Below are 27,453 nucleotides of genomic sequence, written 5' to 3' on the forward strand. Positions count from 1 at the left end.
ACCTGAGATACTTGGGAGAAGGACTCCATATTACTTAGGGACAGAAATCAGGGGTGGGGAGAAGAGAGGGGAATTAAAACTGGTACAAGGTTTCTGCCCTGGAGATTGAGATACTTTTTGCCTTTAACAGAGATTAAGAAAGTGAAGTAAGAAAGAAGGTGCAGATTAGTTTGGACTTGAATTGGTCTCTGAACTCCAGCGTCCATAATTATTAAATAGGGGTTGTGCTTGCTCTTTCTGAGGAAATGAGATGATGTGAAAGCACTTTGAAATTTGAAAAGGGAAGGACTAGACAATTATGTTAATGATAACCTTTATTATTATTTTAATTATATTTAGATATATTCTGCCAGCAGTTAGAATAAAGACTTGAAGTGACATTTGGGATCTAAGTGGGATGAAACGACTGAGGAAGCAGGCATCAATGGAGAGAGCTAGAGGGGTCAGCAAGTCTTTAGGGATGGGAGAGAAAATAGGGTTTATCAAAGAGTACTCTGTGAGAACTCCCCAGAGAAGGTTGGATAAGGCAGGGTGGTAGAAACCAAGACTGTGGAGGCGTTTTTGAAGCTGGAAATGTTCAGCAGTGTCAAATGCTACAGAGAGAGAGGCTGAGTAAGAAGAGGAATGATTAATTTGCATTGGATTTGGTAAACTTGAGTAACCTGTCTTAGTGGAGGGCGGGGGGTAGAGGTAGAGCCCAGACTCTATATTTTGGAGGGGTGGGTGAGAATAGGTGTTGAGATACTGGAAGAGAGGAAGTGATGGCCCAGGGTATCACCACAACTTAACAGCAAAGGGAAGATAGCTTGATAGATTTTTTAATACTATTATTCCAAAAAGGATTTGAGGGGAAAAATAGGGGAAGAATGATTGCCTGAGAATGTAATGGAGGGTGCAGGGAAGCTGGGGGTGTGGGGAGAGAGGAGACTCCTGAGGAGCTGTGACAAAGAGTGACATTCAAAGTCTAAGTGGACAGAGTAGCTTTACAGATTAGGTATGACTCTATTACACTTGATCTTAGCCAAAAGGCCGAGAAGCGATTGAAGCTAAGAGGAACTCTGACCCAATTCTCACAGCCGCTATTAGGATTGTTCCCTCCCCACCAACCGTCTTGTTTCTTTGTTTCTCCCTTGTACTCAGCCAGCAAGACTCCACCTTGGAGCAAGTCTCCTAATTCATCCTCTCCAGTTCTTTATCAGGGTCCTTGTGGATCGCTGGTGAAAATTATATGATTTTTTTGCTTGCCAATCCCTAAGAAGCTTTAGAGAGCTTCTCCCACTCCCCTTTTTCTTTTTCAAACCTTCCACCTCAATATCTTGCTCACTCTCAACAGAGGACCTTACTTTAGAAAAGCCTTTCTTTTTCTCTAAGAAAACGGAGGCTGCAAAGTAGGGAGTTCCTTAACTTACTCTTCTGTGTTTATGTCCCTCTGACTCCCAGCTTTCCCTCCTTTCTCTCTCAGGAAAAGAGCTATTGGCTCCAGTTTCTTAAAGCTTTAGATCCCCCAGCTCACCATTTTCACCTGTATCTTTAAGCCCATAAACTTGCTCTCACCTCTCCCATCTGAAAATCAAACCAAACAAAATCAAACCAAACCAAAATCAAACCAAACAAAAACCCTTGCTACCATCCTATCTTTTTCTCTTCACAGGCAAGCTTCCTGCAAAGATAAATCTGATTAGCTCACTTCTCTTCTGACTTCCCCCGCTCGCTCTCTAATCCGGTTTTTGCCCTTATCATTCCACAATGAATGAGTCATCAATTGAGCCCCAAGTGGACAAAACAAATTGGTCTTTCCCTTCCTCCTTTCTTTTGCCCTCCCTGAGCCACTTGATCTCCTGGCTGTCCCTTCTTTTTTTGGCTTCTCCTATAGGTCCCTCCTCTTTGCTACCAAATCTCGGCTCCACTTGAGTGCCATTTATTGGCTCCCTTTGGACTCTCATCCCCTAAATGCCTGAGTGGCTGGGTTTATTCTGTACTCTGTTCTTCCCATGCTGTGTGCTTTCCCTGGGTGAACTTATCTGCAATCACAGCTGCAATTACTAGGGGCTTATTGAAAACTCGCAAGACTCTAGCTCCTGTTCGGGCTTCTCTTCTGAGTTCTAGGCGCATATGCCTAAATGCCCACTGGACACCTCCACTTAGATGTCCCTCAGGTCCCTCAGACTCAGCCTCATCCTAACAGAATTCATATCTTTTCAGCCAAGCTTCTTCCCATGGATTCTTTGTGAATATTGTCAGCATCCGGGATCCTAGTCTCTTTTCCCCATTTCTAGTCAGTTGTCAGTAATAGTAAGATGAAGGAATTTTTGTGCCCTAGATTCCCAAGGAAGTTGAGGGATGCAGATTGGCTTGGTAGGGCTGTACTCCCAAAGAGAGGCCGTGGATTGAGGAGCTACATACACTGGGGAGAACCATGTGGTAGGAATGGCAATTAGGGAGCTGGCCCAGTGAGGGAAGGGTAGCTATGGATGATGCTTCCAATCCTGGGTAAACTTAATTGAGCATCACTAAGTGCTGAGGTATTTGGAGTTCTTGAAGAAAAAGGACCAAAGCTTGCATATACCCAAACAGATCTGAAAAGAAATACTTCAGAGAGGAATGGGGACAGAGAGAAGCCCAACACAGTAAGATTTGGAAATGGGAAGGCCAAATGTACGTAGATCTCTTAAGGGTAAGGAGACCCGGAGTGAGTATGGGTATAGTTGCTCCATTTACAGGTTCTACCTCTGTAATGTCTCCAACCGGATCCTCTTTTTCTTAGTATCTTCTAGGCTTCTGCCCACCCCCAAGTCTTGTTTAATCTTATTAATCCATTGGCTCTTTTAACTTTTGTATATCCAGGTAAAAATTCCTTTGCTTCTTACGCAAGGTCCTTCAGGATATGGTCCCTGTTTACTATCCAGCTCCATCTCCTGCTACTGACTACAAATTCTTTTTGCTTCAGCCACATGAAAGTTCTTCCAGCCCTTTAAAAGCATCACACCTTCCTATAGTGGTTCCATGTGCCTGTGCTTGGAATATCCGTCTCACCCTCTCCTCTCTAAACTCATTCATTCTGCCATTTCTACTTTTCCTTCAATACTAAGCTCAAGTACCATTTCCCAGAAGTCTTTTACACCCCCAATCTGATTTTCTCTGGGCTTTCGTGGCAGCCTACACATAACATAAAAATACCCTTTACTACGTCTCACTGTAATCGGTTAACTTGCTTCTTATCCTTCGTAGACTGGGTACTTTATGAAGGCAGAGCTCAGTCTAGCCGGCTATCCCCAATATTTAGCTCATAAACAGCAGCTGATATTTCTAAATGAATAAATAAAAAGTTATCAACCATGAAAGTTTTAAAGTTTAAGCAGTAGGATATTTAAAAGAAACTTTTTAACATTTAAACAGCAGGCCATTTAACTGTCATTTCACATGCTGTTTATCTTGTTCCTGAAGGTGAGTGCAATAATGCTGGCCCATTTGCCAGTGGGAAGATCTGGACATTTAAAAGTGCTTCTCCAGGAGGTATCATCAGCCTAGAGACGGATCTCAAGCAGCCTGTCATCTACAGAACCCACCAGATCAGCGTCCTGTTCCTGGCCTTCACCTACAGGGTGCCTATAGCCACTGAAAGAGGTATGCGGATAGACATACTTAAGGTAATCTCTCCTTGTCTTTAGGTTAAGGAGTGCATGGGGTGGGTATGTCGGTCGATGTGGGTGTGTTCATGTGGGTGTGTTTTTGTGTGTGTGCGTGCACGCGCGCGCGCGCCGTGGATGGGGGAAGGAGGAAGGAGGCAATGTGTGCATCGCTTCTTCAGAGACGCCTTCCCTGACCTCCCTGACTAGCTGACAGTCGCCTCGCCACCCTCAGAGCACCTTATTCTCCGTCTCTGCACCGATCACAGCTTGACTTGCATTCGTGTGGTTAGTGCCCGTCTCCCCCGCTAGATCGTACACTGCGCTAGGTAAGGAACCTCCTACGTTCCTGTTCACCCCTGCAATCCCCCTGCCCAGTAGGATGCCAGATATTCCACAAATATGTCTTCGACGAGCGTTTCTGGGCCCGACTGCAGGTACCGACCACCCCGGGGCGGCCTCGGACGGCTCCCGCGCCGCGACCCCACCGGGGACTAAATCCCCGCCTACCAACGGCCTGGCGAGGCGAGGCGGGGCGGGCAGGGCGCGGCAGACAGCGCGCGGCGGGGCGCTCTCGCGCGGAAGGTTCTCCCGCTCCCGCGGGCGCGGCCCGGATAGGGGGAAACCGGGGAGCGGGCGGGCGCGACGCGTGGCCGCGACGCGTGGCCGCGGATGGGCCAATGAGCGCCGGCCGGGCGGGGCTCGCAGCCGACTGCCCGGGAGCGCGCGGGGCTGGGCGTGCCCACGGGTGACGCGCCGGGCCGGACCCGCCAATAGGCGCACGGTGGCGGGCGGGCGGGCCTCGCGGCCGGGGGCTGGAGGACGCTAACCGGAGGCCGGCCGGACAGACTGACGCTCGGCCTCAACGACGGAGGCGCGCGGCGGGGATGGCGCTGGCGCGGGCCTGGAAACAAATGTCCTGGTTCTACTACCAGTATCTGCTGGTCACGGCGCTCTACATGCTGGAGCCCTGGGAGCGGACTGTGTTCAGTATCCTGCCCAGGCCGCGGGGGCCGGAGTGGGGGAGCGGGAGCCCGGGCCGCATCTTCCCGGGCCCAGGCGCCAGGGGGTGGAGGGGTGGAGGCTGGGGGGCTGAGGGCGGCCCTGCAGGGACGGCGCGCGCGCGCTGACTCGCCTCTTCGCTGCGGGCACGCGGGGCGGAGGTCTCGGGCCGAGGGCGGGGCTCCCGCGGTTGGGGAGAATGGGGGGGCTAGAACTCTTGAGATCCGAGGGGGCCTGTGAGTCGCTGGAGCGGAGGTGGAAGCGGCTTTACTATTGGAGGAAATCCCCTAGGGCGATGTCTAACCAGGTTTGTCCTCTCTTGCACTTCGGCCGCGCCTGCCTTTGGTTCAGTCCCCTGGTCTTTGGGAGGCAGGGGCCGTGTTAAGTGGAGCAAATCGTTCCCGGCTGGGACGCCTTTGACCTTTAACTGTCCCTGAGTTAGCTGACTTTGGTCCTAATGAGAATGCTAACCAGTTTACCAGACTTTTAATCATGTGAACTTGTGTTTGTGACACCCCAGTATAGTTTTTGAAAACAGTTTGTTGTACCTTTTTGGTTTTCGGGATGGGGAGTTTAAAGACTGTGTTTTATTCATTAAGTTGCTGTTTTCACAGTCCATAGAAGTCGAGCCAAGAAAGGAATTTGTGGTTAATTATAGACAGGGTTTGAAACTGTGTTTTCATAGATAGCTGATAGATACTTGTTAATGATACTGAAGGTTCACTATGAGCCAAGCAATTGTGCTAGCGTTTTGCCTGTACCTCAACTCATCTAACTTCATAACAACCTCACTTAATACGCAAGGTTGTGAAAATAGGCTTTCTGAAGTCTGTGATGTTTGTGTCATTTGTCTGTGTTGACATCCCTTGATATTATTCTTGCAGAATACATACTAATAATGAGCTGTAACTTTCTTCTTCTTCTTTTTTAATTTGGGGGCCAATATGGAACATTTCACACAACATGCTTACTTCATACAGGCTCCCCCCTTTTCTTTAAATTGAAGTGTAGTTAACACAGTGTTACTTTAGTTTTTTTTTTTTTTTTAAGATTTTATTTATTTATTTGACAGAGAGCGAGAGAGGGAACACAAGCAGGGGGGAGTGGGAGAGGGAGAAGCAGGCTTCCCGCGGAGCAGGGAGCCCGATGCGGGGCTCGATGCGGGACTCGATCCCAGGACCCTGAGATCATGACCTGAGCGAAGGCAGACACTTAACGACTGAGCCACCCAGGCGCCCCGGTGTTTCTTTAGTTTTAGGTATACAACAGTGATTTGACAACACGGTATATTACACGGCCTCCTTTTCAATGTGGTTTAGTTTGGAGTAGCTTCAGAACAGCTTTGCAAATGCATTGTTGCATTCAGGTGGAGTGACTGAGATGATTTCATTCCAAGCATTAATAAGTGTGTTTATTTGTATTGAACTAACATAAGATTGTACTCAAAGCTGTTTTTTGTTTCAACACTTTGGAGGAATCTTAAGCTGCTTACAAGGAAATTTATTTATTTTTATTATTTGTTTCCAAAGCTTTCCAGAACTTAAGAACCATAATTCGTATTTTGGATTTAAAGTCTGAATGTAAAGTATGTTCTGAATTTCTGCACCATTTATTTGTAGTTGCAGTCCTATAGGTTAGAGCTCATGAAGTTATCTTTCTAAAATGTATACTAAAATATAGAAGCACATATTCTTGACTCAGTTAAAATCATATTTTTTAAAGGGGGGAGGGGCAGAGGGAGAGGGAGACTTTTTCTTTTTTAAAGATTTTACTTATTTATTTGAGAGAGAGAACGAGCGCACAAAGGGAGAGTGAGAGGGAGAAACAGACTCCCCTTTGAGCAGAGAGCTTGATGTGGTACTTGATCCCAGGACCCTGAGATCATGACCTGAGCTGAAGGCAGACACTTTAAGCGTTAGAGCCACCCAGGCACCTGAGAGAGAGTATTTTTTTTTTTTTTTAAGATTTTATTTATTTATTTGACAGAGAAACAGCGAGAGAGGGAACACAAGCAGGGGGAGTGGGAGAGGGAGAAGCAGGCTTCCTGCCGATCAGGGAGCCCGAGGCGGGACTCGATCTAGGACCCTGGGATCATGACCTGAGCTGAAGGCAGATGCTCAACTGACTGAACCACCCAAGCGTCCCAAAGATTTTATTTATTTGTCAGAGAGAGAGAGAGAGAGCGCTTGAGCACAAGCAGGGGGAATGGTAGATGGAGGGAGAAGCAGGCTCCCTGCTGATCAAGGAGCCCGATGTGGGGCTCCATTCCAGGACCCTGGGATTACGACCTGAGCTGAAGGCAGACACTTAACCAACTGAGCCACTCAGGTGTCCCCTTTATTCTTTTTTAAAAAATATGTGTATTTATTTACTTAAGTAATCTCTACACCCAACGTGGGGCTCAAACTCACAACCCTGAGATCAAGAGCTACATGCTCTTCCAACTGAGCCAGCCAGGTGTCCCTCAGTTAAAATCATCTTAAAAGTGAATTTAAACAATGTTGCACTAAATTGACACTCTTTATGTCAGAAGTTGAATGTAGAGTCCACTGCCAGTCTATTAAATCTTTTACACTGAAAAGCTTTTGTTTGCATGTGGATACATGCTACAGTGTCGATGGTATTAAGGTTTTTCTGTACTACATAGTAATAGTAACAGTGTCCTTTAAATAACCTAGATGATGGCTTTTTTGGGGGGGATGGAGGAATAAATTATGTACTGAAATTTAGTGCTTCTATAGATTTTTCCTTTTGAAGCTTTTGACTTGTCATTGGTCTATGTGACCAAGTGATTTCAGTTTTTAAAAAACTAGTGAGAACAGCAACCAACTAGCATTGGGTCCTATAGAATCCTATGGTTTTAAACCTAAGATTAAAAAAAAAAGTTATTTCAAGGATCACATGATTGAATTAACCCAAGGTAGAAATGTAATCCTTTTGATATAAGACGATCTTAAATTACTATAAGCTGTTATATTATTCTAACAACTTCTAGAGTTAAAGTCAGGCATTTATTATTGTATAGTTTGAAACATCTATTTGAGATGAATCTGTATTCTAGCTTGGAGGAAGGAACTGAATGAGAAAGCTGGATTCCCCCCCACTCATTAGGAGCTTTAATTACTGCAAAGTAGTTTGAATTTCATAAATTTGTTAATAATTAGTAAGCTTCACATAGAACAATTTTGTGGCTAGTTACATAGTTTTGGGAAAGAGACATACTTTCTTAAAAATAACATTGAATATGGTTATCACTGCTAGCAACCTTAAATTTCATGTAGGAAAAATTTGTCTGGCTATCTGAGAAATGGTCTCTGAGTTAGAAGGTCCTAAGAGAAAGACTCTAGAAGAAGGTAATCGCTGCTCTAACTCCTTTAATAAATTGAAGTCCCTGTTTTAGAGAACACTCATAGCTCACTGTTAACTACTTCTGCATATTTTCTAGGGGCATCCTTGAACATCTGAATTTGCTTCTCTGTTTCTCCAGATCAAATAGCTAGAAGTTAATTATCAGTTGTTGTAAATTGAAAGGTCAATCCCAGTTGAATATGAGGGTTTTTGAAATTATCTAAGTAAGGAAATTGTGAGTCAAAAAAATTATTTTCAGTATGTTTTTAAGGAAATGCATCTGTGTCAAGTCAGGCACACTGTAAATGGTTCTTGAAACAGCAAGATTTAAAAATCCGTTTGTAAATCCTTCCATGCTAGGGCCCATATCCTATTTTTTTCTCTTCTCATTTGCTTTGTTACCACATTTGAAATGATACATTAGCTTTTTTTTTTTTAAAGATTTATTTATTTATTTGACACAGAGAGAGATAGAGAGAGCAGGAACACGAGCAGAGGGAGAGGGAGAAGCAGGCTTCCCGCCGAGCAGGGAGCCCGATGCAGGGCTCGATCCCAGGACCCTGGGATCATGACCTGAGCTGAAGGCAGTCACTTAACGACTGAGCCACCCAGGCGCCCTGATACATTAGCTTTTGCTTTGCAGCCAGTATTTGAACTTTTTCCATGTGCAGACATGGTTTCTATAGTGCAGGAAAAGGGGATGTGACACGTGATTAAAACAGAAGGCAGCAATAAAGTGAAATCAAATAAGTGGAGTAGTATTAACAGTGAGTGCTGCAGCAGACCTGTGCAGACTGAAATCCATTGAGCTCTTGCTCCAGAGTAGAAGTTGTAACACGTTTCTAAAGCCCCCTTTCCCTCCTGGCAGCCATCAGTGGGAAAGGAGACCAGGTTTTGTAACCAAGACAGGTTTTGTAACCAGTGAGACACTCCCTGTAGTGCCTCACTGAGTAACATTGTAACCATGCTATTCAGGAGAGGTGTGGAAAAATGAAAAATACCTTGTTAAGATTATTTGAAGCAGGGGCGCCTGGGTGGCTCAGTCCTTAGGCGACTGCCTTCCGCTCAGGTCATGATCCCAGGGTCCTGGGATCGAGCCCGGCATTGGGCTCCCTGCTCAGAGGGAAGCCTGCTTTTCCCTCTCCCACTCCCCCTGCTTGTGTTTCTTCTCCCGCTTTGTCTCTCTATGTCAAATAAATACATAAAATCTCAAAAAAAAAAAAGATTATTTGAAGCATAAGTAAGAGATTAACCTTTAAAAATTAAATTTATTCTGTAGTCACTGAGCTATATTTGCTATCTCTATGGCTTCTTATGTTTCCATGGCATTTTATACTTCTATTTATTTTAAGCAAAATGTAGGCAGTTTTTGGTTTTTGTTAGGAATTAGATTCTCCCTGAAAGACGATCTATGTTTATTTGTTTCTTCAAGGAAATAAAAAAAAATTTATTTTTTTTGGGAGAGAGAGAGCACGTGTGCACACACACACCAGTGGGGGGTGGGGTAGGGCAGAGGCTGAGGGAGAGGGAGAGAGAGAATCTCAAGCTCAGTGTGGAGCTCCATGTGGGGCTCGATCCCAGGACCCCGGGATCATGACCTGAGCTGAAGTCAGACGCTTAACCGACTGAGCCACCCAGGTGTCCCAGGAAAGAATTATTTTAAGACCACAGTGCTGGACACAGATAGTGCTTGAGAAACATTTGTTTGTTTATTGATTTGTCATTTCAAAGGAACTGCAGAAGTATTGGGGAATGGTAAAAGAGACCTGATTTTAAACTACTTTTAGGGTAGCTTTGGAACTTGGCCGTTTCTGAGGAACAGAATTCAGTTCTTAGAATTCAGATTTTAAGAAGTAGAAAATGCTATAGATTGAAAGAACTTCTTTGATTTATTTTAACAGATGTTAACAAAATTGGCATTTTTATGTCTACTCATTTGTAAAATATGCATGCTTGCTGAATTCTGCATTTCACAAATATTAGGTACTTCCTACTTGCCAGATACTATTCTAGATAGTATGACTGAACAAAACAGATAAAAATATTTATTCTAATGCCACTAGATAGGTTAAAAATACAGACTATTAGATTGTTTTAGCTGTTGCGGAAAAAAATAAAACAAGAGGATAGGAAGTAAGGAAGAATGAGTGTTTTTCAATTTTAGGTAGGGCATTTAGAAAGATTTAAGCAGGGAGAGAATTCCGGGAGAATGAGCATTGTAGGCAGAAGGGACAGTAAGTATGAATGCCCGAAAGCATGTCTGAGCAGCATGTCTGTCCTGTTTCACAGATAGCCCACAGGCCAGTGTGGCTGGGGCAGAGTGAAGGAGGGTATCCGCGTACTAGGAGAGAAGATCAGATCCTGTAGGATCTCCTAGGCATTGGATTCAGAGTTCAGGAGATAGGGGAGGTACTCATACCTTTTGAGTAGAGTCACTCAAATCCAGTAAGAATTTTCTCATTGATATTTTAATATTTAATAAACTAGGAAAATAAGCCACAAAAACATACATTTCTCCATCAGACTTGAAGTTCTTTTCATTTTGAATGGAAAAAAAAAATTACAACCTGGAAGTGTTTTGTTTTGTTTTTTTCATTTTTAACATACTGAGTTCTAGAACAAGTTTTCAAGAAGATGGACTTCAAGGAAATTAGAGCCAGGTTTTAGGGAAAATTGGGATTTATACATGTTCTCAGATGGATCCACCCTGGGGTCGTTGCAGTAGAGTGAGCTGGGCAAAAAGTGCCTTCCTTGGGACACAGGGCAGGAAGAACACGGGGACTGGGAGTGCTCAGAGAACTTTCAGGGAGGTATTTGAGTGTTTTGGTTTTTTTGTTTTGTTTTTGTTCCCCCCCAGTGGGAAGAAGGTGTGGACTGGGGTATAGAGGTGTGCTGGGATGATGAGGATGCCAGGCTGACTGCCTGGAACAGGGATTCTTCAAGGCAGTTTGGGTGTGAAATAAAGTTGAAAAAACAGGTTAGGGCCATTTATTAATTCACCAGATACTTCTGTGTGCATACCTGGTACCAGATGCTGGCTTAGGTGCTTGCAGTAAATCTGAGCAAATGAGACAAAGATCCTTGTCCTTGTGGAACTTTTATAATTGAATTATATAGTATGCTAGGTGGTAAGCATTATGGAAAACAGAAAAGTAGGTCAGTGCACATTTCTTATCCCACTGACCTACTTTTCTGTTTTACATAATGCTGTTTTTAAAGAGGATATTGGGAGAGGCTCTGTTGAGAAGGGATATTTGAGTAAAACATAAAGGAAGTGTTGGAGTTAGCCGGGTAGAAATCTGAGGGAAGAGCATAGCTGGCAGAGGGAACAGCCAGTGCAAAGTTCCTGAGTCCAGAGCCTGCCTGGCATGTGTGAAGGCCACCACTGAGGCAGGTATGATTGGAGCAGTAGGTGATGAAGTCAGAGTCAGTGAGATCCTGGAGGATTTTTTTTTTTTTTTAAGATTTTATTTATTTGAGGGGGAGAGAGAGAGCGTGCGTGTGCGCATGGGGGGTGAGGGGCTGAGGGAGAGGGAAGAAGACTTCGCTGAGCTGCGAGTCCGATTTGGGGCTCAATCTCAGGACCCTGAGCTAATGACCTGAGCTGAAGGCAGATGCTTACCCGATTGAGCCACCCAGGCGCCCCTTGGCTTTTAATCTTAGTTGAAAAGGATGCCCTTGGAAGGTTTTTGAGAGAGGAGTGATCTGATCTGGTTTTAAGTTTGAAAAAGTTTACTTTGGCTGCAGATTTGGGATAGTTTAAGGGTGGTGAGCGGAGGCAAGGGTAGAAGCAAAGGTAGGTATTTTGGATTGAGGTAGGCTTTGCATGATAATGAAAACAAGAGCATTACAAAATTCGTGGTGTATGCTATTTCAGTAGCAGCTAAATTAATTAATTTTCTTAGATTTCTGCTGTATCCTCAAGTGCACACAGCTAGAATTGAGAATTTTTCTTTGCATCTCAATATACTAAAATATCTAAGACTCAATTCTTAAATAAAAATAGATTATACATCCTCATGGTTCAAAACTCAAAAGGCACCAAAAAGGTAGCTGGTCAAAGTCTTCTTTCCACCCCAGCCATGCCAGGACAACCAGTGTCACCAGTTTCCTGCGCCTCTCTCCTGAAGTATCTGTGAACACCTGGAAAAGGCTCTTAATCCATGTTTAGTAGAGCCTGGTTTGGCGAAACCAGAGTTTTTATAAGGCAGTAGAGAGGTGTTTGAGGAATATATTTTGCTATGCCACTTCTGCAGGTATTAATAATTAAGTTAGTATCTCTTTCTGTGTATTTCCTATGTAACATATTTTTGTAAATAAACACAACAAACAAAACAAAATTGACTAATAAGAAGCCTATATTTTGGCCCCGGGGGTTTGGGGGAGTGGGGGGGTGGGGACCTTTAGATCACTTTCTCTGTCTTTGGCAGAGCTTCCTCTGAGCTATTCAGTAGGATTACCATAAAAACTCCAGTTTACCAGTCTTCTACTAGAACTTTCTTCTTAATGAGTGCCTCTTGAAGAAAATGTACATACAGAATTCTTTGATACTTTAAATAGAGTTCCAGTAAAAATCAGCATGTGGTTTTATGATTAGGCAAAATTCCTAATATCAGAGAAAGTTACTTCTAGAAAAATATTCTTAGCAAATAAGCTTAACAAATATGATTTCAGAATAATGTTGAAATAACCTGAACATTGCCTTCAAACTTAAGAAAAAAAATAATTTCTTCTCAATAATCTTTAGTCTTCTATATTTCATGCCATTTCCTTTTGAACTTCCTTTTGTAGAAATGAATGCAGTCTCTGTTACAAGGGAGGGATGAAGGTGGGGGGGAAGCAGAGTAAGAATAATTGTAACTGAGAAATTAAAACTTGCAAGCCCCCCCCCCCCAGAGGTACTCAGACATTTTGTTTGTGTAGCCCCTCCAAGAACAAAAAGCATGTTATGTTGGTGAACATCTTGTTCATTTAAGTTAACATCAGAAATATTTCATAGTAAATTTAGACAGTTAAAAGGATTTCACTCTTTGCTTATGTGTATTTTATTACTGCATATTTTTGTTAAAACCTTAAAGCTGTTTTTTCTTGTACAATTCTTAGAAAATGTTCATCACATAGCCTAATTGGCAAAGCCAGCCCTCATTGTGAAGCCAAATAGGCAAAGCCAACCTTAATTCCTGTCAGAAAAAGTTCAGTGCCATTTTTCTGCTCAAAAAATTGTTACATAAACACTTTTACTCCAGTCTCCCCCCCACACTTTTTTTTTTTTAAATTTATGACTTGATTTGACAATCATTGGTTAGTTCTCATCCATATTGACTGTGGATTTTTGTAAGTGGTAACAGGTACATAGATAACCAATGTATTAAGCTTGTTTGGTGAATCTTCATCCTCACTGTTCCCTGGACCACCACACATGGGTATGCTATGGGACATTTCTCACTCCTTTGACTCAGACAGCTTTGTTGAGCCTGATCTCAGTCTGCACATCTGGAGTTCCCATCTTGTTCATGGCTAATTTCCAGATTTTTTTTGAGTGCCTGAAGGGTATGCTTCTTGAAGCCCACTCCATGAGTGCACTTGTAACTGTTGACAGTGTATTTTCTGGTCACTACCTCACTGATGGCAAAAGGCCCTTCTTCTCGCCATCCTTCTTTGTAGGAGTCATTCTGTCAGACCCAGGCTGGAAAGGTGTCTCACTTCTGAATTTAAGTTATTAGATGAATAGATAGGTGAGGCTTGTAGCTGTGCCAGGAGTTTACTACCTGAATGCAATAAAGTGCAACTCAAGTTAGTTATTATTCCTTTGTTTGCTGTCCCAGAAGTTATTTTATACCCTGGGGAAATGCATAATTGTAAGATTCAGGAGGTAAAGTGGGAGAAATGAAGTTGTACGGGGTATGGGAAGGGAAACTAGCAGATGACCATAATTGTCAGATCAGTTTTAGGAGAGGGTATATTGGTAGCTGAAGCTCTGTAAACCCTTCCCCTGACCCCATCCGAACCTTCTGGAAAGTCTTCTTTGTCTATCTGAGGCTCATGGGCTTTGGTTCAAAGACAGCTGCTCTAGCCTGTTTTACCCTGTCTTGATGTTTGGTGGGCTAAGTGCAAATGTTAGAATATCCCTTATCTATACTCCTTAGGATATTGTAATTTCTTCTTTAGTAGCTTTCAGGAAAGGTGGAAGATGAAGAAAATGCTACACAAGAACTGAGTGGTCTGTAAAAGGATGGACAGGGGAAGTCGCACAAGGTTAGCAGTTGGCAGTGGGGATGGAACACACAGAGAGATTCTGCAGTGTTTCAGCATGTGGTACCAGTGATTTGTCAGTAGAGGGGACTGTGGCTCATTATATATATATTTAATTAATTTTTAAGTAAGCTCTGTGCCCAGTGTGGTGCTTGAATTTGTGACTCTGATAAAGTCACATGCTCTACAGAAGGAGCCAGCCAGGCGCCCCTTCCACTACTTCACATTCTTAAAGACTTTGTGACCCACTCCACCCCCTAGGCTTTGAGTGTTGTAACATTTATTGTACTTAGGAGCAAAGATAAGATAGATTCTTGGCTTAAAAAAAAAAACTCCAATGTTCAAATTTAATAATTAAAACTATATGTTCCAGAAGATCTACTTAATCAAGCATATATTCTCTTCATAAATCGAAATGCTTAAAAAATAGTAGTTAAGAAATGATAGATATTATTTATGATCAGTAGCTATGAAAAGTAGAATTACTACTAAAACAAGACTTCTGGCCCTCATGTGTGCCTGGAAAATCCCCAAATACCGGGATTTATGGGAAAAGACTAGAGCAGACCATCAAAATCAGTGCAACTTAGTCACCAAGCACTAACCAAAAGAATAATTGGCATCTCGGGGGATAACTTGGATAGCCCAGGCAGGCAGGCTGGAGGCTGCCTCAGGGGACATTAAAAATGTCTGGACAGAATTGACTGGAAATGCTTCGGTAGGGCAGATGGTGTGGGCTGCCATTGAGGAGGTGCAGGAGGGCTGTGCTGGCCGGGAGGTGTGCCTTTCTGGAGAGGGAGCCTGGCTGCAGATGCTGACTTAATTTTCTTAAGATAGAGCTCAAAGGATTCCTGTCTGTGCAGCAACCGAGCTAAAAGATGTTTCTTGAAGAAGATTATAATTCTCCCACTAATCTGGCTCCCCTAATTTATGAAAAATCCCATAGGAAACAATGCAGCTCCTGTGCTATACTAGTGTGAGCTAGTATGATGTGAGCTAGCTGATGTTGCAGAAATGTATTACAGCAGAACAGATTAGATTTCAGAACAGACTGGGATTCTCCCCCCTCCACCTCCCCCGACCCTGGGGCTTCAAATCTGCATGAAATTAATAGACACTTTAATTATAAAGGTGCACAGTGAAACGTAGCCTTGGTGTCTCTGGGCTCAGAGCTGCAAACCAGTTCCAGGACTGGTTCGGAGTTGAACATGATCATTAGTGGTTTCAGCAGCATGCTTTTTTGTTTGTTTAGTTTTTAAAGAGTTTGTCATCAAGTTGTAGTTTCTAAAATGAATTTCTATACTTTGGTATAATCAACACACTACAGAAAGGCTGGAGAATGTGTTTTGCTTGCTAAACACTAACTTCTGATGCTGAGGTGATGTCCTTTAATATGACCCACAAATACCAAATTAGTTAATATATACAGACTGTAACAGTATCAATATCTTCTACTTGCTTTCATTTTAAGGCAATTAGAAAAGTATCAAGAGATAGTTGATATGTTTGGTAACAATATACTTTCTTAATACTTCTCTTGGTGATGATTTTTTTTTTTTTTTACTAAGTTTTTAATTTTGATTTGAGTATAGTTAACATACAGTGTTACATTAGTTTCTGGCCTACAATATAGTGATTCAGTAATTCTACACATTACTCAATGCTCATCATGATAAATGTACTCATTTTAAGATTTTGTTTATTTATTGAGAGAGAGTGAGAGAGAGTGTGTGTGATTGGGGGTGGGGGGGAGGGAGAGAGAATCCCAAGCAGATTCTGCTCTGAGCACGGAGCCCGACGTGGGACTTGATCGCATGACCCCGAGACCACGACCTGAGCTGAAACCAAGAGTTGGCCAACTGACTGAGCTGCCCAGGTGCCCCAATAAATGTACTCGTTAATCCCCATCACCTATTTCACCCATCCCCCACCCACCTCCTCTCTGGTAACCATCAGTTTGCTCTCTGTAGTTAAGGGTCTATTTCTTGGTTTGTCTCTCTCCCCTTTTTTGTTACTCTCCTTTGCTCGTTTGATTTCTTAAATTCCACCAGTGAGTGAAATCATACAGTATTTGTCTTTCTCTGATTGGCTTATTTCACTTAGCATTATACTCTCTAGCTCTACCCATGTTGCAAATGGCTAGATTTCATTCTTTTTTTTATGGCTGAATAATATTCCATTATATCTGTGTGTGTGTGTGTGTGTGTGTATGCATACACACATATATACATACATGTACATACACACACATGCACGTACCCCACATCTTCTTTATCTGTTCATCTGTCAGTGGACACTTGGGCTGCTTCCAGAATTTGGCGATTGTAAATAATGCTGCAGTAAATGTAGGGGTGCATATATCCCTTTGAATTAGTGTTTTTATATTTTTTGGGTAAATTCCCAGTAGTGCAATTACTGTATCATAGGGTACTTCCATTTTTAACTTTTTGAGGAATCTCCATACTGTCTTCCACAGTGGCTGTACCAGTTTGCATTCCCACTTGTTTCTTGTGTTTTTGATTTTAGCCATTTTGACAGGTGTGAAGTGATATCTCGTTGTAGTTTTGATTTGTGTTTCCCCGATCATGAATGATTTTGAGTGTCTTTTCATGTGTCTGTTGGCCATCTGTATGTCTTTGGAGAAATGTCTGTTCATGTCCTCTGCCCATTTTTTAATTGGATTATTTGTTTTTTGGGTGTTGGATTGTCTAAGATGATCCCCAGTTTTTTGAGGTCAAGGGAAAAAAAAATCACAGTAGTAAGGAAGATTTCCTTTTTAGAGCTTTATTCAGTAGTTGACAATTGTTTTCACTTAGGGTTTTGATTGCTTTTCACAAAACAACCTATAATAATACTTTATCAAATGATTTTCCTTTTTTTTATTAAGATGGTTCCTTAAATTAGATTTATCAGAACTTTTGAGTATTTCTAAGGATAAAAGTAACATTCAGAATTGACTTTACAAAAGAAATTTGACTAATAGAAGATTGGATTATTTTAAGTGACGTTTTAGCTTTTGTTTTTTGAGTGAACAGTGCAATCAGAGACTTAAAGCTTGAAATTATTTATTAATTTTTTTTTTAAAATTTATTTGACAGAGATACAGTGAGAGAGGGAACATAAGCAGGGGGAGCGGGAGAGCCACCCAGGTGCCCCAGCATTGAAATTATTTAGATTAGTGAAGAGGTGTAAGTCATACCTGCTGGAACAAAGGTCCCTGGCCTTTTTCCAATGAGAAACTACTTTTGATTTCTCCAGAGTCTTGCTTTGGAGGTTACTAAGGTAGGCGGTGATAGTGCAGTTACTGATTGGGACAGAAAGTGTTAGTTACTGTGGTCTTGCTTCTGATGTACTGTACTTATCTTTAAAGCATTTCCTCTCTTTGTTGTCAGGACCTTTTTTTTTTTTTTTTTTTTTTAAGTTGCTGGGGAAAGGGTTGGGGATGGCCCTTGTATGGGCAAAAGAAATCTTTTTATTTTTTCCTATCTAGCCGGGAACTTACCAGCTCATGATTAGTTGGGGATCCCTGTTAAAGAAACAGCAAACCTACAGATATATGGTTTCACATTTGCTTTTAAATTCATTTGCTTTTAAATCCATGGAACCAGGGAAGCCTGGGTGGCTCAGTCGGTTAAGCCTCTGCCTTCAGCTCAGGTCATGATCCCAGGGTCCTGGGATCGAGTCCCACATCGGGCTCCTTGCTCAGCAAGGAGCCTGCTTCTCCCTCTGCCTGACTCTGTCTCTCTCTGTCTCTGATAAATAAATAAAATCTTAAAAAAAAAAAATCCATGGAACCCATAAAATATTTATGTTATATCCAGGTTATAAATAACATCTGATTGTTCATTCAGTCCTTGAATAAACATTTATCTTCAGTGCCTGCACATATCTTGGCACATTATCTGCTCAGTTCTTGAATGATTTATGAAGTACCCACTTTATCTAGCAACACACCACAGCTGGAAGCAAAGGAGCAGCTGAGCCAAGGCACTCTCACTCTTAAGCACTTAAAATTCAGTGGTAGAGGGGCGCCTGGGTGGCTCAGTCGGTTAAGTGTCTGCCTTCGGCTCAGGTCATGATCCCAGGGTCCTGGGATCGAGCTCTGCATCGGGCTCCCTGCTCGGCCGGGAAGCCTGCTTCTCCCTCTTTCACTCCCCCTGCTCATGTTGTGTCTCTCTCTGTCAAAAAAATAAATAAAATCTTTAAAAAAAAATTCAGTGGTAGAGATAGTTATAAACACACAAAACAATTTTTTTTTTAGTTTTTGAGGTTTTTTGTTTGTTTGTTCTAGATTTCACTAACTTTATTCTATACTTCTCAAATCATGTAGCCCCCTCTAGAATGTCATCCTGGTTAATTTGTGTACAGCTGCTGATATGTATATTACAGACAACCATAAGAGTTTGGCAGATAGAAAGATTATTATTTTGTGTATTACCTTCCAACGTATATGTGTTACAAAACATTAATTGTTTGCATTTTTTCTCTGTGTGTGTGAAACAGGAGATTACATTAAGGGTGACTGCAAGGTGGTGCCTAAGTGCCCTCTCCATGCAGGTGGGATCCGAAAATGTTAATGCAGGAAGTGGCCTTATTTTATGGAGAAGAAACTTGGTTCCAGAGGGATTGTGATGTCCCAGAATTGTACTATAAATTAATAACAAATTAGTAGTAGGGTGACCTTGAGCAATTCCCAAGCAATTGTCTAAGTCATGATGTTAAATGCCTGAGCCCTCAAACAATAGTTTTAATAAGGATTATATTGCCTTTTGTTGCTGAATGGATTTGATTCATAATTCTCATGTCAGCCCTGAAGGGTAGGTGATGTGTGTCCTTATTTTATAGACAAGGAGACTGGTGATCTGAGAGTTTTGACACAATCAGGGATTGGCAGAGTCACAACTCAAACCAGGGCCCTGGTGTTCCCAGTACCCATTTCTTGTACTTCCCAGTGTGTGAAACTTTGAGAGGTGTGTTCAAGAATGCAGTGGATTGAGAAATCCACTCAAGTACCAGATAAAATTATAGGTAGTATATACTCTAAATGGTATATGTTTAGCTCTGTTTGTGAGAACACTTCTAAGGAGATAAACCTTGCAAATGTCACATTAAAACCAGTGCCTAAGAGTGTCAATAAAACTACTATTTTAAGTGGTGCCAAGCATAATCTCAGGGAATATTCAACTGAGTTACATGGGAGCTATTTCAACTACATTGCTTAAATTGCATTTGTAGAAAGCGACTTATAAAAGGTGCCTTCTTTTTGCATTTTTTGGAAAGGTGATTATTAAGGCTAGTAGAAGTTCCTCATGGTCCCAGTGTCTACTTACTCACCTACTGTATAGTTAAGTTGGTTTAAATATTATGTTTCAGAGCTTTAAGATAATTTTTGGAAATAATTTTGACATTTAATTGTACAGAAAACTTACTGTTAGAGGCTTACTTAATTATTGTGATTCTGGAAATAATTAGAAATGGGATCAGAATATAGAAACATTTTTTTGGAGAGACACAGAATAAAGTGAAATTTAGTAAGTGGCTATGAGTAAAAGGTTAGGTTAAGTTTTTTTATTAAATATTTTTTTTGAGCAGCTTATAAATTGGCATTTTTGCATCTAGGTTCAAGTGACTTTCAATAATTTTCTGTTTATCTTGGCCAGAATCAAGAATTCTTTATTCTGTTTCTGAGAGCTGAGACTTTCTATTTATTTCTTAGTAACAAATTAGACCCAATGATGTCTAACTCAAATTTTGTAAAGGGGGAGAATCCTTCACACAAAACAGTTTTTAGTCTAGTACTGTATGTGGTTTAATTTTCCTTTACAGTTCTTATTAAAAAAAAAAGTTACTGAATATTCAGGCATACAAAAACTCCATAAATGATAATACAGCGAATGTGCATATACTACCAACTAGGTGAAGAAAAGCATTACTAATACCTTTGAAGCTTCATTTATGCCCCTTCTCAGTTAGTTCTCCTTTCTTCCTCTCCCCATTTCACCTCACCAACTAACCATCCTGATTTAGCCTATATTATTATCATTTATTTCCTACTGCTTTTATTCCACATATATATGCATCACAGCATAATGCTATATAAAGTCATGAACTCTAGTACCTTATGATTTTTTTATAAAGATTTTATTTATTTATCTGAGAGAGAGAGAGAGCACGAGCAGGGGGAGGGACAGAGGGAGAGGGAGAAGCAGCCTCCCTGCTGAGCAGGGAGACTGATTCAGGGCTCCATCCTAAGGACCCCAAGGTCATGACCTGAATGGAAGGCAGAATTATAGTGTTTATTTATTTATTTAGTAGAGAGAGGGGGAGGGGCAGAGGGAGAGGGAGAAAGAATCTCCAGTAGGCTCCCCGCTGAGCACAGAGCAGACTCTGGCTCGATCCCATGACCCAGACATCATGACCTGAGCCAAAATCAAGAGTCAGATGCTCAACTGACTGAACCACCCAGATGCCCCAGTGTGTACATTTATAAACTTAAATAAAAGTGTAAAAAACCTTAAAAACATTCTGAAAATATAATATTGCCCAGAAATGGATTTTGTTTTTCTTTCTGTAGTCACTATAAAGTTTTTCATCACCGTAATGTGAAATGTGTAGAAAGTGCCACAACGAAGCTAGAATCAAATGTTTCTTGAGGAATTTCATCATTCATTAAATATTTATTAAGCATGTGTTATTTTAGATGTTGGAGATACAAAAAAGAGAAGACATTGTTCCTGTGCTCAAGAAGTTGATAATCTGGATGAGATTATGAGATACATAAAAAATAGGTAATGTCAAGTAATAAGGGCCAAATTATATGAATAAAGAGCTTTGTGAGCAGTAGGGCCAGGAGGCTGGGTAAGAATGGGAAAAATATGAAAGCTAGGGAAGACCTCATATGAGAGAGGATAACTAACCAAGCTCTAAGAATGGGTTTTATTAGAAGGAATAGGATTTTTCACATATAGGAAGGTATTATGCATAGTGGTTAAGAACACAGATTTTTGATTTGATTGATTTGGTTTGGAATTGGCTTTATTGCTTACTCTGATTTTAAGATTCAGGATTACTTGAACTTGCTGAAGGATTTAACACAGTGCTGGGCACACACTGGACATTCCCAGAATGAAAGCTATGGTTACTACTATTACTCTTACTCATTATTAAACCATAAGCAAAAGCAGAGCAGTATGAAAATATAAAGCATTGTTTTCTGAGACTCACATAATATGGCTCTGAGTAGGTTGTGTTTGTCAGGGGAATTATTTGGAGTGTTGAAAGTTAACAGCGGGAAAGTAGTGTAGTAGGTGATACGCTTGGTCTCTACCTCAACCCCCTCTGCTAGCTGATGTATCTCTCCCCCAGTCTCTGTTGTCTGCTCATCCCATCTAGCTGCCCCCTTCTTCAGAGTATTGGCTTTGGCCAAGGCAGCTGTCTTACTTAGGTGAGTTTTTCTCACTCAATTCAGCCAATGATTGACAGATAAAGGGATACTGAAAGTCAGGCCTCTAGCCTCAAAGCAAAATCAACATGTGGTATAATTCAGGCTCCAGAGCATCCTGTGGGAGCTGAGCCCCTGAACCTACTTACCTTTTTCTCCCTGCTCAGTTCTGCTCTACTTACTCCTCTTCTGCTAAAACTCCCTTGTACAAGAATCCCTGTCCCAGTCTCTCAATTTCTGTCTACTTTTATGGTCTCCAACCTAAGGTACTTTGGACTAGATTGGGAAAATTCTTGGATGTTTGGCTTAGAATTCCAGGTGCTGTCCTATTGCATTGGGAAGCCTAATGTATTTTAAAAGGATCACTTTAGTAAAAGAGTGGCATGGAAAGTGGCTAGAGGCCTAAGATGGGAGCTTTGACATAATTAAGGAGTGATAAATACCTCACTCATTTATCATTGATTAGGGTAGGGGAACATGAGATAGGAAAGTCATTTGTCGGGGTTGGGAAGAACTGAGAAGTCTTAGATAATTTGAATCTGTGGAGGAGGAATCAAAGAAGTTTCTAGATTGAGTGACAAGGCAAATAGTGAATCAGTAGTAACATCAACTATTTCAGATAGTTGAAAAAATAAGACTCCTAGAAAGAGGTAGTTTTGGAGAAAGTTAATGAGTTCAGTTTTGACTCTTGAATTTAAAGTACCTCAGGAATGTCATAGGTGCAAATGTTGAGGAAGTTGTAGGAAATCCTTGTCTGCAGTACAGAAGGTGGGTTCACGTCAGCAACATTAAGGTCATTGTTTAGGCTACAAGAGTTTGCAGGACCCAAGACAAAACATTGGGGATTCCATTTTGTCATTTAGAATGCTTTCAGCTACAAGTATAACAAAAATTTAAAACTGGTTTACGAGTAAAGGAGGTTTATTGGCTTCTGTATCTGAAAACCCAGTGATGGGGTGGGTTTCAGGTGTTTGGGTGAGGTTTCTGGTTTCGTTTTTCTGTGATTACTTTTGTTCTGCCACCTTCCTGTGTCAGTTTTGTTCTAAGTTTTGTTTTTTTCAATGGAGGCAAAGTGACTCTGGTGATGCCAGGATTCCATCAGCAAGCTGCATATTCAGAAGGAGAGGGAGAGAATCTGTGTTCCTTAATTCCAGGTAGAAGAGCTAAACTTGGAGCTGGTGGATCGTTTTTTTTTTAAAAGATTTTATTTATTTATTTGACAGAGAGAGAGAGAGATCACGAGACCAGGAACACAAGCAGGGGGAGTGGGAGAGGGAGAAGCAGACTCCCCGCGGAGCAGGGAGCCCGATGCAGGGCTCGATCGCAGGACCCTGGGATCATGACCTGAGCCGAAGGCAGACGCTCAACGACTGAGCCACCCAGGTGCCCTGGTTGATCGGTTTTGAGGGGGGAGCACTGTTACAAAGGGAAGGGTTTTCTGATTGGTTACAATCAGTCAGGGCTGGAGATGGGATAGGTTAGGTCCATCTAAAGAGCGTGACTGTCATACTGGGTGGAGGGGTGGAGTGAGTATTTGGGACAAAAGCACAAAATTCACTCTAATTATCTTACATATGAGGGACAGATAGGGAAAAAGAGCCAGTGACACAGGAAAATGGTGAGAGAGATGGGAGAAGAGTCCTAGAGAAAAGTACCTTCTTAGCTCAGAGTGGGAAGGGTTTTGAAGAGGAAGGACTAAAACTGTCAATTCAGATAGCCATTGGATTTGATAGGTGGCCATTGGTGACCCGAGAACAGCGTCTCTAGCCCGCAGGGGTAGAATTTAGATGGTTGTGTGATGGGCAGTGATATGGAAGCAGTAAGTGTGTGTGTGTGTGTGTGTGTGTGTGTATTTAAAGAAATTAAGGGTAAATAGAAGGTGGTAGTTTTAGAAAGAACTGGATTAAGGGAGGCTAAAAAGTAAATGTAAAAAATGATTATGGGAGACTTTCATCCATGTTTGGGGGTTTAAGTCAGATAGCTTCAGTCTGTGCTCTGGCTGTAGAGACGACTTCTTGAGGGTCCCTGGACTTAGTGTTTGGTCAGGCTCTGAGGAGTAATGGTCATGATGAACATTTCACAGGAAAGCTGATAGGGTCAAGCGAGATAATATATAAAAGAGGTTTGTCAACTGAACTGTTATACAAATATTAGTTGGTAGTAAGCACATTATTTATTTAAACCCTATCTTCTTGTGAAAGAATGTCACGCATTGTGGAACTACCAGTATGTAGAGTCGAAAGGTCTGAAAGTTAGGAGCGGGGACAGGGGAGAGAGAGAGGATGTGAAGGAATGGATTAATAAAATGTGGTCCCAGTCCAGAAGTGGTTATTCCTTTGAACATGGCTACATGACAGCAAAGCAGAAAGCCCTTAGGGTTTACATGATTTTTTTGGCAGTATTTTGTGTGGCCCAAAAAGAGGACCCCTTGCTGATTTGCATGTATGCCATTTCAGTTCCTTTGGAACGAGGAGAAAGGAACACAATACAAATGTTTATTGTTTAGGTGGTCAGGATGACTTTTATTTGATGTTGCAAAGTTTAGTGATAATAATAATAAATGTTTAATAGCAGTAGATGCTGTCAGTTTATATGTCATTAGGTATGTGACTGATCTTGGCTTAGACTCTAAAAGCCAGTGCTTTTAGCCAAATAGTCTAAATAATTTAAAAATTCTTGGATCATACATTCTTTTTTTTTCATACATTATTGTTGAAGGTGGTAGACCTTTTGAAGTCATTAAATACAATTTTATTCTTATACATTTCTGTTCCTTAGGTTGAACAGCGTCGCTTTCTTCATTTTAAGCTCTCTGATGTTTTGAAGTAAAGCAGGGAGAGTAACAAACAGGTGCCTATCTTGGAAGGTGATAGTGAAGGTCAAGTGAGCTACAGAACTTAGAATGGTGTCAGGCATACTTAATGTTAGTGGCTATAATATTCGTTTCTGACACATATGAGAAAGCATTAAGTGAATGGGTACTTCAGCATGAAACAGTTGAAAAAATCAGGGGATTTACTTTTGAATCAATTAAGAGAATGTAAATTGTTTCCTTAACTACAACTCAGATTCCATGCTGGTTTCCATCGTGGGGATGGCCCTGTACACGGGATATGTCTTCATGCCTCAGCACATCATGGCGATCCTGCACTACTTTGAGATTGTGCAATGACCAAGATGTGACCAGAACTGAGCGGCTCCTTGGGGAAGAACCACCCTCTGAAGATGGAATGAAACCTCATCAGCTGTCATAAGAAACTCTACTAGATGTCAACATAACCAACCCTATGAATATAAAGACTAAAATTCATGAGTAGAACAGGAAAATACTCCTGACTCATGTGTTGTGTTCTTTATTTTTAATTTTAAAAGAGGCTCTTATATAGTAGTTTTTGTCTATTTTAACATTGTAATCATTTGTACTTTGATATCAGTATTTTCTTAACCTTTGTGACTGTTTCAATATTACCCTGTGAAAGCTTTTCTTAATGTAACTTTGAGTACATTTTAATTGCCTTCTATTTCTAAAACCCAAAGTCATTAGTTGGGCTTTACTGTTCTTGCTATTGTATGGCACATACATCTGCCTGGATATATTTCTACTCTTGACCAAAGTTTTGTAAGAAACAATACAAGATTTGGGGCAGGGGGATGGGGAGGGGAGGATATTTTATTGAGAACTATTTACAAAAGACTTATCTGTAAGTTTGAACTCAGGAGTACAGTTTTAGCTCTCTAGACTCTACTCTTAACAGCTTTTGCTTTAAAACTATTTAAGTATTTCTTAACAATGAAAAAGAAAGATCTTGCTAAAGTTAAAATAAGGAACATTTCACCTTTTAAATATTTAATTCTTATGTGGACTCATTTCCAGAAAACTTTGGTGATGGTTCTTATGACAAAAGGTGGTTAAATAGCATTATTATGTAATGCTTATATACCATAGAGTTTTTAGGAGAAAGTAAATCAGTTTCCTCTGAGGGTTATTAGTAACAATGTACTTCCTTAAATTTAGTTTTCATGATTGTAATGGGTGCTGCAAATGCATATGCACATTGCAATAAGATGAGATGAATTGTTAAAAACTATAGCAAAAAGAAATGTAAACTTGGTTAAAATCCTTTCACTCTTTGTATTTTTTTTTAAAGATTTTTATTCCTTAAATGTAAAATACCTAATTTTTTGATGTAAACTCATTAAATTCAAAGAAAAATCAGCTGATGTAGTGGTATATTTTTTCCTCGATTGTTAAATATTGATCTAGTATTTAAATTTCTGAATTGATTGCTGTGGATAAGTAAGCAGTTAAGTATATTTTAACATGTCTCTCAACATAAAAGTATTGCTAATTTAAAAAACTAGACCTATTTTAACATGCCTCCCGTAATAAGTTTTGCTATTTTAAAAAATGTAAGTATTTTTGGCTCTTAACTTTTTTTTATTGTTATGTTAATCCCCATACATTACATCATTAGTTTTTGATGTAGTGTTCCATGATTCATTGTTTGCGTATAATACCCAGTGCTCCATGCAATACGTGCCCTCTTTAATACCCATCACCAGGCTAACCCATCCTCCACCCCTCTACCCTCTAGAACCCTCAGTTTGTTTCTCAGAGTCCATCATCTCTCATGGTTCGTCTACCCCTCCGATTTCCCCCCCTTCATTCTTCCCCTCCTGCTACCTTCTTCTTCTTCTTCTTTTTTTTTTTTTCTTAACATATATTGCATTATTTGTTTCAGAGGTACAGATCTGAGATTCAACAGTCTTGCACAATTCACAGCGCTTACCAGAGTACATACCCTCCCCAGTGTCTATCACCCAGTCACCCCATCCCTCCCACCCCACCCTTGGCTCTTAACTTTTAAGAACTAGCCTTTTGAAGTGTTTTTTAGTCTAGAGGTATGAAGTAATATATAGAAGTTTGGTATTTTCAGAGTCAATTTATATCATCACTATTAAATAGGGATGGTGAGGATAATTTGTAATTATTTAGTTTTAGTATTCATGCAAATTAATGAATACGAGGAATTAACTTTGAATTTGTTCAATTAATGCTCAAATTTGACTTTGCCCCAGGGACCCCCCCAGAGAGAACCATTGATAAGTGGATGTCTAACATCTGAATCTCTGGTGAGTTGAAGGCAGGAAAAGTTGGGAATCACTAGTTTAAATGGGTATACAGATGACCTATCCTAGCCCTCTACTCGGAAATCTTTAATTCATCCCCACTCTTCTCTGAAATCCATTCAATTGCTGTTGAATAGACTGGCCTGTGAGATAGATGGAAGAGAAGTTTAGCTGTACAGAGAATCTTGAGAGTCAGAAAGAGAACTAGGAACAGGTCTATTAAATAGAGGCTATTTAATAAGAGAGTGTCTCCTTCTGGAGCAAAGGACATTATAAAAGATTTGGGTTCCCTGTGCTCAGGGTTCCTCCCTGAAATGCCACCCTCTGCATGTATACATATCAGCTGGCCTTTCCTTGGATTGTTCTATTGGAACTGGGGCTTGGGAACCAGAACAGGACAGTGATACTTTGGCTGTTGCTGTGAGTAATAAAGTCCTTTGTGTCCAACCCTAGCATCTCCAGTCTTCTGCCAGCACCCACAGAACTTGGCCAGACTAACTTGTTAGCTTGCAAGTAGAGTGAAGTCTCAGACCCTTCACAGTTCTTGACAGTTTGGGAGATGAGCATAGGATGCTGACAGAGACATGGTCTCTGGAAGAGGAAGGGTAATGGCCCCACAGGCCAGACTGAGGGTGGAGACTGCTTGTGATCCTG

The 27,453-nt window shown here is 41.1% G+C and overlaps 1 protein-coding gene across 1 annotated transcript; it reads left to right on the forward strand.

The window, feature by feature from the left end:
• The first annotated feature begins 4,424 nt into the window (after nucleotides 1-4,424).
• SPTSSA (serine palmitoyltransferase small subunit A) lies at nucleotides 4,425-25,989 on the forward strand. Its single transcript, XM_021695400.1, has 2 exons — nucleotides 4,425-4,616; nucleotides 24,738-25,989. The coding sequence occupies exons 1-2, from the start codon at nucleotides 4,514-4,516 to the stop codon at nucleotides 24,839-24,841; spliced, it is 207 nt and encodes a 68-aa protein (XP_021551075.1). The 5' UTR covers nucleotides 4,425-4,513; the 3' UTR covers nucleotides 24,842-25,989.
• The last annotated feature ends 1,464 nt before the right edge of the window (nucleotides 25,990-27,453 follow it).

The sequence above is a fragment of the Neomonachus schauinslandi genome, chromosome 9 (genome assembly GCF_002201575.2).
Source record: "Neomonachus schauinslandi chromosome 9, ASM220157v2, whole genome shotgun sequence".
Lineage (NCBI taxonomy): Eukaryota > Metazoa > Chordata > Mammalia > Carnivora > Phocidae > Neomonachus > Neomonachus schauinslandi.